The sequence below is a fragment of the Pimephales promelas genome, chromosome 16 (genome assembly GCF_988280905.1).
Source record: "Pimephales promelas chromosome 16, fPimPro1.hap1.1, whole genome shotgun sequence".
Classification (NCBI taxonomy): domain Eukaryota; kingdom Metazoa; phylum Chordata; class Actinopteri; order Cypriniformes; family Leuciscidae; genus Pimephales; species Pimephales promelas.
The window spans coordinates 28948316-28959647 of record NC_142784.1 but is presented as its reverse complement, the minus strand read 5'-3'; the positions used below and the strand labels follow the sequence as shown (position 1 = coordinate 28959647).

The 11332-nt window shown below is 36.3% G+C and overlaps 1 protein-coding gene across 2 annotated transcripts in view; it reads left to right on the top strand.

Annotated features, from left to right (window-relative positions):
• The first annotated feature begins 4665 nt into the window (after positions 1–4665).
• tnfrsf19 (tumor necrosis factor receptor superfamily, member 19) overlaps positions 4666–11332 on the top strand; it is a 75860-nt gene continuing 69193 nt past the window's right edge. The window contains exons 1-3 of one of the 2 annotated variants that reach the window (XM_089121411.1): positions 4666–5144; positions 5897–5989; positions 7251–7361. In XM_089121411.1, coding sequence (XP_088977537.1) covers positions 5900–5989; positions 7251–7361 — 201 coding nt within the window. In that variant the 5' untranslated portion in view covers positions 4666–5144; positions 5897–5899. The remainder of the gene's footprint in view (positions 5145–5896; positions 5990–7250; positions 7362–11332) is intronic. The other variant, XM_039670640.2, reaches the window with a different exon arrangement.

Sequence of the window (11332 nt, the reverse complement as noted above, 5' to 3'; positions counted from 1 at the left end):
TTGTTTAATACAGAATTGACCATTAACTATATCCCATGGCGGTTTATTCCCAGAGCAAGGGGTTATGAGCATCTGAAGACAGAGGGTAACAATGGTTAAATAACTCACTTAAACATTCATAGACACGTCAAAACGGACACGTATCATATCGTAAATCTGCCCAGTCACACTCTATGATTTTAATGATCAGGCCTATGTCAACATAGCCTATTATGGAAATATGAAACGTAGTGTAGCCTAATGAAACAATGAATAATAATTCAATTGAAGCTGACGGATTTATCTTCAGAACAAATTTAGTCCAAACATTCTTCATAAACGTACCTACCTACAATAAAAGCGATCAATTAAATAATGACGTGTAGCTCGGCTATAATAGCCTACTAAATGACAATTATTAAAATAATTATAGGCTAAAGATATGATTAAAATGGTTAATAAAATGCATGAAATAAATGTAGCCTATGTGAAAAACAGGATAAAATCTAGGCTACTTTACAGCAGGCTAGTTTTCTTTAAAATATGGCTCATGTAAATGTTTAATTTTGACTAAGGGACATATGGGGACAAAGTTTAAACGCCAAAAAGCTTAACACTCTATAATATAGTTTTAACCAAAATAATAAGTGATAAAAACTATATATCAGCTGTAGCCTAAGTGAAAAGAATATTGAACTGGGGAAATGATCGGGCATCAAATTCATTAGTTTAATACTTAAATGTCTCCTGAGCTTGTTGTCTATTCCATCAAAGCCGTCTGTTCATAAAGTTAAATCAAAACCTTAAATACAAAGACTGAAACGAAAACGAAAAATAGGCGTAGGCTATTTTAGACTAGTGTACTTACCTCTTTATGATAAAGTCATTACCAGCCGCGATTGTAAAGAATTTCCGGTGTTCTCGCGACCATATCCAACACAAGCTCATTTTTATATTCATCTTCGATTATACAAATAATTAAAACAACGTTTTCACACACAACCCTGTAATTTCTGCCCATACAATCCTTGCTGAACAAAGAGTAAGTAGGCTTCGTATCTGATTTAACACTGTGCGGGTAGCGAAATTACACAATCTACTATGGCCGAAACCTCACTCATTATTATTAATTTACGATGCTCTTGAAGCATCCAATCAGGAAACCTAATTAATATTCATGAGCTTAGTTTTCGCCATAGTAGGATATGTAAAGTCGTTTCCGGGTGTGATAGCGCGCCCCTCCCTCGCATTCTCTCTCTCCATGAGCCGCTCTGTCACTTACACGTGCGCACATTCGCATCACGTGACCCTCAGCTCCACAATAACAACAGTGGCTCATAAGAGTGTCAATCAATAAATGGACATGTAGCCGAAATATTATTATTTAAATTATTATTAAAATTATTATTTCTATACATAGAGGATAAATTATAACCATTATCATGGGCCATTATGGCCATTTCTTCAGGCAATGTTATGTCCCACTTTTATGTATTTATTTATTTATTTATTCATTTAATAAATCTGCTCTTTTAGAGCATGAAAATGAAAAGTCAATGTCCCTAACTTGTAAAACTCTTGGATGGATCTTAAAGAGTCGTGACTCGTGAGCTTCATACTTCTGAAAATCCAGCATTTAGTTGATCATGATAAGCACTCATTGTCACAGTTGTAAACACGATGGCTTTCTTCTGCCATGAGGGGTTTTGGTGTCAGAAAGGCCATAAACGAACACAACACACATGTCAGATGACAACTTCAAAACTCTCAAAGTGTTTCCAATTGTGTGTGCCAATTTAAAGTCTCGTTAAGGCAAGTCATTTCAGTCGGTGGCCATCTTTGAAACGCCCTGTTTAAGTCATGCAAGTACAGCTGCCTCCTACCTCTTTGAATGGGGGAACATCAAATTCTCCAATGGTGTTGACCAAGCTTATGATTACATTTCGTATTTGAAATCACCAATTAATTCTGACAACTGTTTAAGACTTTTATTTTCTATACACTTAAATCATGACAAGAAAACCCAGCATTTTTCAGGCTGGACCAGTAGCCAATGACATGCAGCAACCAAAGCTTCGAACAAGCAGCTGTAGTGAGCAATGACTTTACCGATTGTTGATTGGCTCTTTTATTTAGAAGGCAGGACTTATTCAGCCATATTGCACATTGCACTTTCATTCAGCTATTCATTCATTGTAATGTCTTTATACATCTAAAGTCTTTGGCCAAATACATTAGACGTTCAGCCAACGGTCTGTGGGCATGACGTCTGAGGCCGAGGTCCAATTAGCGCCAGACTTTCAGTCTTAAAGTATGAAAATTAAGAATATCAACTAAAAATGGAAATATTTAATTATATAATAATAATACTGTGGACAATGTTTTTTTATTTTTATTTTGTACTCAATTGCAGAAGCTCACCAAGTTCACCAAGTCTGAAAAGCAGTTATAGGCATTACTAAAACAACTAACACATAAACAAACATAAAAACTTCAAGAACAAACCCTTTTATCAAATTTTGAAAACTATTGGTAAACAGTAAAACAGAATAAACAGCCTGGAAGCAATAAAAGCAAATGATTAAAATCCATGTACACAACAGACGAAAGAGATGTGCACTTAAATACAACAGTAGCTAAAATATCATACATTTCTAAACAAACAACGAGCAATTTCAGACATTTTAAGTAGTCAACTTTAATAATTTTTCGTGGACAACTGTAAATGCTTTTATTCCTTATGATTTGGTCTATTGGGCAAACTATGTGTTTTCTAAGAGACATGGTCATGGTGAAGCAAACAGATATGAAGGACATTCATATCATTAATAGTGTATGGTGTGTTTGCCTGCTTTCTGACACACACACACACACACACACACACACACACACACACACACACACACACACACACACACACACACACACACACACACACACACACACACACACACACACACACACACACACACACACACACACTTATCTTTATGGTGTTTTTATAGCAGGATAACAAAACCAATGCCAAGGTCATGGCTCTTGCAGCTGGACGCTGAAGAGTGCCGGATGCACGTCTACATTTTCACTCAACAGTTAAGCTAGAATGTAGTTTTATTACATCTTATTAATATTTTTGGTTATTTACAGTCTTTAAGCACATTGAGAAAGTGTAGCTACTTTTTACTGTTCTAAATGCAATATACATGTGTGTGTATATATATATAGGCCAATATAAAGTTTAAAAAAAAACATTTAAAAATAGCAAAATTCCATAAATAATAAAAATAAATTAAAAGTTAAAAATGACATCAACCCTTTGATGCACGAATTATGAAAACATCAGTTGGGATTTTTCCCCTCTGTGTTTTTATTGTTCTTATCAGAACATGAGGATGTGATCCCATCAAAGATCTGTTAACTGATCGCTGATGCTATGTAATCAGATTACTTTTTTGATGTAATGAGTAAATTAACACAATACATGTAACATGTATTATGTAATCAGATTACTTTTTGATGTAATGAGTTAGTAACATGCATTATGAAATCAGATTACTTTTTGATGTAACAAGTAACACATTAAAAGTAAAATGCATTGCGTAATCAGATTACTTTTTTGATGCAACGAGTAAAGTAACACATTACAAATAGGCTAACATACATTATGTAATCAATCTAAAATCAACACTTGTAAAATTGAACAATGATATGACCCTTAGATGTTACTTGATGTTACAACCTTTTCTTCTGCCTGCAAGAGAAAACACATTTCACATACAACAGCTTGCCAATAGGTGGCAGTCTGATGCACTAGTGTCCACATGTGCAACTGTGTAATCACATGCATATGAAAGAAATGGCTTTTTGAATAGCTGTCTAGTATGCACGAGTTAAAACAAACAAATAAATGAGTAAAATAAAAATAGTTGAAACAAAATTAAATAAATAATACATCTAACAATACACTATTAGTACATTACAAAAAAAGAGACAATAACGTAACTTAATAGAAACTAAATAATATTTAAGGTATTTCAATAATATTATTGTATTCAGTATAAACAGGGTCTTTATACAAAACTATTTACATTTTAGGATGGGGGTCCCTCGAACAAGGATGATCATATTTGGAGTCCTTGGCATCTAATATCCACAAGAGGGCAGTATTAATTAACGTCAAGGAGGTCTGTAATGGACAAACACACTGACAGACAGTATGCTTTTAGCTGAATTCCACTGTGAGAAACAACTCTGGTTCCCATCGTTCTTCAAAATATCTTCCTTTGTGTTCAGCAGAAGAAAGAAACTCCTACAGGTTTGCAACAACTTAAGGGTGAGTAAATGATGACAGAATTGTCATTTTTGGGTGGAATATCAGAGAGCATAAATGCCACAAGTGTCATACCATTCGAGAGTGTAATACTCTGAAATGACCAGCAGAATGCATCCAGTACTTGCACATCTTTGAACATTAAATATTACAACAGCGTTTAACTGAACACTCAGCGGATCCAAACAAAAGCTAACAGCGTTTTCACTCAACCAAATGTTTATCTTAAGTTAAAAACGGCTTTTTTTCTTAAATTTCTTAAAAATGACACTTGGTTTGATATTCTGTCATCAAACTTAATACCATTACTATTTAAGTGTCTTCAAATACGTCCGTGTAACCACAAGAGTGCAAAAGATTCAATTTCGAGAAATCAAACTCGACGTGTGAAAGTTTCCTCAGCAGACAATGCAGCCAATCGCGTCGCGGCGAGTGACGTCACGGAGATGAAAGGGAATTCTGCATCAAACACTCGCAGGCAGCAGTGAAGACTGGAGAAGAGAGCAACCAGATCAAACACACTCACAGTTGCTGCCCGCTTTACGTCCGCCTCGGGGTCATGCAGATAGTCTGTGCTTTTTGCAGGTTTTCGGATTATGGAGGGGTGTGAGTGAGTAAACAGCCTCGGTTAAAGCGCTTCTTGTCCAGGACGTGTGTGAAGCTTTGATGTAACGTTACATGCTGATGGGAGATCAGATTGCAGGCATCATCAGACAGCAGTGTTTGATCTGAACTTTAACTCCAGTGCTGGACTCCTGGACGGGACGGGTTCACGGGACCGCATCCCGAACAGCTTTCCGTAGGGGACCGCGGGATCTCACGAGAAAGAAATACGGTAAGAAATACATTTTGCCGAGCTTTGACCGAATCCAAAAATCTTCAGAAAACTAACTACAGAACACACACACACACACACACACACATAGTGCTTATCTATATAAGTGGATTATTTTTAATTCATTCAGTATAGCCTACAATCTTGTTCTATGCCAGGACGAAAAGTAACAGAAAAAGTTATCCATATTTTATATAGGCTAGTAGGCTACTTATTATAATGTTTTGAAGACATCAAACGCAATGTATTATAACATAGCCTAAATTAATCATTATCGGCCAATATTAGTGTTTTTAAGGGGGGAGGGTGTACTTTTTCTGATTCAACCATTAAATAATACATAGTTATGAATCAGTAACTACACACACTCATTGAGTTTTCATGTCTTATCGGGACTTTCCATAGACATAATGATTTTTATGTAGGCCCTACAAACTGTATATTCTATTCCCCACCTCTAATCCCACCCATCACAGAAAACTTTATTCATTTTTACAATAATAATAATAATAAAAAAAAACACACATCTCTTTGTATGATTTATAAGTATCTGTGTTGTTGTACACAAGCTAATATAATTATAGTGAGACTTGTATTCTTTAACATATTCTAGACAGGAGATTTATATAAAAAGCATTAAAAAAGGGTATGGATTTATAATAATCATTTGCTTGGCGTTCACACAGTTTTGAGAGATAATGACAAATAGTGTCCTCCATTAATCATTCATCAAAGGATTTCTGCTTTCACAGTGTATGTGGGAAAGACCTTTCAGAATGCCTGCGGCACCGATCCTCTCCGCATTCACTCTTCACAGGATACTCGTCCTTCCACTGTTTGTTATGGTACGCTTGGTTCATATTAACGCCTTCTGCTTACTCGTAAACTTTAAGAAGTGACAAATTAATACTTGACTTAATTGCTTTTTACCCCGAGATGTGCTCTCAGTAAAAAAAAAAAAAAGTTTTTAAGTACAATCAACTTGGATGTTTAAGTCATTTCAACTAGACTTAAAAAAGTTAACTTATTTTTATGAGTTAAAGCAATGTAAAAGCAAATGTTGTCATAACTTATTGATCATATACATTTTTACAGTATACTGTTCAAAAGTTTGGGGTGGGTAAGATTTTGTTTTTTGAAAGACTCTTTTGCTCACCAAGGCTGCATTTAGTTGATCAAAAACACAGTAAAAACAAAAATGTTGTGTAATATGATCACAATTTAAAAGAACTGTTTTTTTGTGTTGTAATACATTTTAAATTGTAATTTATTCCTGTAATTTTCAGTATCATTACTCCACTATTCAGTGTCACACGATCTTTCAGAAATCATTACCCTTTACACAGACTGTGATGACGTTTCCACAGTTATCAACATCGCAAATCTAGTCAAGTTTTTAATATTTTCATTTTCATAACACTACACTGTATGATATATTACCTTGACAAAAAGCACATGACCGTTGCTTTGAGGGTGTTTCTAAATCAACGACTGAGGGAGGGACGACACATTTGACATCTGATCTTACTCATTCTGACTGATGTAATCAATCTCGCTATTTTTTTCCTCGCTTTTGGAAAGTCGTGGAAACACCTTCATGGATTTTATCTTTCGATATTGCAGAAAATAGTAATGCAAAAATTATATTTGCTGTCGTCTCATCTCCCATTCAGCGCTTTTAGAAGTTTACCCAACTAAACCACTTCTGAAATGTGAAAAGGGTTCATAATATGCTGATTTGCTGCTTCAAAAAAACATTTCTTATTATTATCAATGTTGAAAACAGTTGTGCTGCCTAACATTTTTGTGGAAAGCGTGAAACATTTTTTCAGGATTTTTTGATAAATAAAAAGTTCAAAAGAACGACATTTATTTAAAATAGAAATCTTTTGTAACATTATGTCTTTACTATCACTTTTGATCAATTTAATGCATCATTACTGAATTATTAAACCTCACTAACCCCATACCTTTGAACGCCAGTGTATTTGTTTGTTCTTGAGTATAATCATCATTATTATAATATCTTGGTGCACCCCACTTTTAGGAACAATATTATATTAAATATATTGAATATTAACCATGCTGGTTTCATGTCCCTCACAGATTGCAGTTATGGCAGAGGAGAGAAGAGATTGCAGGGAACAGGAATACAAGGATAAGTTTGGGAGCTGTATTCCCTGTCGGCAGTGCGATGCTGGACAAGAGCTATCTAAGGTTTGCCAGTTCTGCAGTAGATTATATATTTTCTTTCAGCCTAATTTGAAACATTGGCGCACATATTTTTAATTCTAAAAAGATTACATTTTAAATCAAGAAGTAATATCCAAAGCACTCTGTTCCTTTGAATTGGTTCCCATTCAGCTTTATTCTGGAATTCTTTCCTTTCAGATTTGACCTACCACAGTCAGATTAATGTGCAAATATATTTAGCTTCTACTTCAAGCTGTTTAAAAAAATAGACCGTTACATCCATGCATGCGATCAAATCTGTGATGGAGAGACGCGTTCCCATCGGTTTCACAGTGTTCATGAAAGACTTCCAGACCAAACAGGCCAAAAGCAAAGAGTTCACCAATAGAGAGAGGATGCCAATGTTTTGAATAGCTTGTCCTAACCAATTATTTATTGCTTCCTCCTTTTTTATGAAGAGAATGGGTAAACCGCTGTTCTCCTTTGTAGAGCGCTGGCCACGCTTTAATCAGTTACACCCACACTTCTTATCCTCTCCTGCTCACAATCTTCTGTTTTTTTTTTTTCTTCGAGCCTTTTTATGTCATTGCCACCTCTGAGAATTTCAAGGCCTTGTAAACATGGCGTGAAGAAATTAAGTGATTTTGTACAATCCACCTAATCTAAACGGTGGTCTGGGATATATTTCTGAAGTGTGGAAATCATTACACAGTTTATGCTCGGGGAAATGCTGGTACATCGGGCTGTTGGATGCATACAAATGTAGTGGAGAAGCTTTTTTTAACCACATGACTTTCATGTTGGTACACATGAACACACACTTATTGGTTATACGCCTCAGTGCATCAGATGTTTTCGGCCAATTAATGCTTTGGGGCCTGAGGAGGTAGTGAATGATTGCCTGCTCTCTCCATTCAAACACTTGTGGTTTACCCTATTCTTTAGAGCAAGGACACTATAATGCTTAAAAACACAGTGTTTAAGTTACTTAAACTTAATTTCAATGATAAAATGTTTTCTTTTATCCCAGTTTAACATGCAGATACTATAGCATGAGTAGGTTTATTGTGTTTGGGAAATATGTGTTTCTTTAAAAAATCTTTTTATATATATAGAAATTGCACTTAAACGTAGAAAAGCTGTAATAACATAACCAACAACGTAACATTTTTGTTGTTTTAATGTTTGACACTTCAGAAGCCCTTCCAAACGGTTTGTTTTTGTAAGAGTAGAACAGTTCACATGACGCCCTTTTTCTGTTTTTCAAAGATCCATGACTAGTCAAACAGCAAGTAAAATCCCCACCTACACACTGTCTTTCCCTTGAAAAGGCCTATAACAGCTTGGTTGGTAGGCATTTTGTAATTGTTAAAGGGATAGTTCACCCAAAAATGAAAGATCTGTCATCATTTGCTCTGCCTAATGTCGTTAAGAACCTGTGTGATGCCTTCTGTGAAATCATACAATAGATATTGTATTTAGATTTGTATTTACAATAGATTTTAGATGCAGTTACATCCAGTGTGCTGTAAACCACACGACTGGATAGTTATCCTCCAAAATCAAGCTATGTATATTCCATGCCCCAAATGCAGGTGGAAATAATCCACTCAGCGAGTTGGCGTGACTGAACTCTAATTATTTCTTTCTTTTGGTTTTTTGGATAAAATATCACTGAGACATGTTCTTGACAGGATTTTATAAGATTCACCCTTAAACCTTTTTGGGTTAGGTGAGAAGTTCAAGCTTTGCTTTAATAGGAACTATTAATGAGCTGAAGAGTTCAGGGTAATTTAGTTGAATGGAGTGTTTTTAGGTTTTTTGAATAAGGTGACTTCAAAACACTTGTGTGTCTGAACATGCATTCAGCTTTCTCCTCTATCACATCCATCCTGCTGTTTTGCTTGGCATTCTCACTTAAATCTGATCTGTAGATTGTGGAAAAAATGGTACTTGCAGGTACTGGTTTGGTGAGTTCTTTAAGGCAAGAATGTTCCTGGATGATTCTGGACTGTGAAAACAGGCATTTGTATAGATAATAGAGTTGGCTGGTTTGCTGCATTTTTGACTCCTCCTTTTATAGTAATAATCTGACATATATGTCATTGAGGTTCCCCAACATGTAAAAAGCATGATCAGTGTATCATTGTAACATGTCTGTCAAAGCCTTAAAGTGTGCATTGACAGCTTTTGACCATTTGACAACATAGGAGAACAGGAAATTAAGGGGGAAACAGGATTAGGAAATGTTGTGAGCCAGATTTGAACTCCAGTTTCCCTTTTGAGCACCAAAGTGATAACTGCTAAGCCACAGCTCTGACACATATTCCAAAGAGTTCTGAAGATTCACGTGATACTGAAGACTTTAGAAATGACAGCTTTGAATAAATTTCAGTTTAATATATATTAAAACAGTAAACAATTATTTCACAACATTACTGTTTTGACTGTGATTTTGATCAGATAAATACAGCCTTGGTGATCATAAGAGACCTATTTAAAGACTTTTGACCAGAAAAATCAAATTCTGATCCAAATTCTGAAGCCTGACCCATAACCCTAAGATTAGGAAATGTTGTGAGCAAGATTCTTAAAAAAAAAACAAAAAAAAAACAATCCTGTAAAAAAACGGTAAACTACTGCAGCTGTGGTTGCCAGCATCATACCGTAACTATATGGTCTGTTACTGTTTTTGTGTTTGAGCATATAGCTGTTAAATTACAGTTTTATACTGTAGCTGACAATACAGTATTTAGCTGTTAGTTTAAAAAACAGTAACACACCGTATTTTTACAGTATGCTGGCAATCACAGCTGCCAGTAGTTTACCGTTTTTTTACAGGATAATTTTTTTTACAGTAACTGAGCCATATCCGGAAGCCTGAATCCTCATTTGTATATTGCATTCAGCTAGGATTAGGAAATGTCGCCAGCATGATTTAAACTCCTGTTGCCCATATGAGCACCCCAGCCCATAGTAATAGCTAATAAGCCTCAGCTCTGACACATAGACATATTCTGAACCATATATTTGAGCATGAATCCTTATTTCTATTCATCTGGTGTCCAGCTAAGTTTCAGAAATGTTGCTAGTAAGATTCAAACTCATGTTGGCCATATGCGCACTACAGCATATAGTGATGACTACTAAGCCAGGGCTCTGACATGCAGACATAGTCTGAACCATATCTGGGAGTCTGAATCCCAAAATTCAAACTCATCTAGGCTTTCCTGTAGCTCAAACAGTAGAGCGTTTGCGCTTGCATCACCAAGGTCATGGGTTTGTTTCCCAGGGAAAGCAGGAACTGATAAGAATGTTAATGTGTACCTTGAAATGCAATGTAAGTCGCTTTGGATAAAAGCATCAATGTAAATATTGCCTATATGAGGAGCACAGCTCAAAGTGATATCTACTTAGCCACAGTTGTACCTCATTGGCTTTTATATGATGTTCATCTTTCAGTTTGAGCTTCTAAATGCTGGACTCCAGCAGCAAACTCCAACAGAAAAACCACAGGGGGTTCCAGAGCTCCTTAGATTTCTCGTCCCCCCTTTGCTCTGCTGTTGATTATTTCTCCAGGAATGGCAAACAGAGTGACCATACCTCTTTTATTCACCCCCACCCCCCCACCCCCCAATCGTTCATGCCCTGCTGGAGAGAAAGGTCTTATATGGGCTGCAGGCAGGCAACAACAGCTGTCATTCTGTTCAGGCACCCTATATGCAGACTTTGGAGGGCCTGTGTTGAGAGAGCCAAATCAGTCTTCTCTAACATTGGCTGAAACCGGGGCCAGGCTTTGTGGAGAGCTCTTGTCATTGGCTCTCTCATGCAGACCAGTAATCCATGTGTGCTGGAGCTGGGAAACTGGATCGCGGTGTAGAAAGAAGGCCCCTGTTTGAAGCCGATCTCCACGTTAATGATATATGAGCCTCTTCTCTAATCCAGCTCAGTGTGGTGGAATAACAACGACCTGACTAGGGAAGGGGCATCTGGGA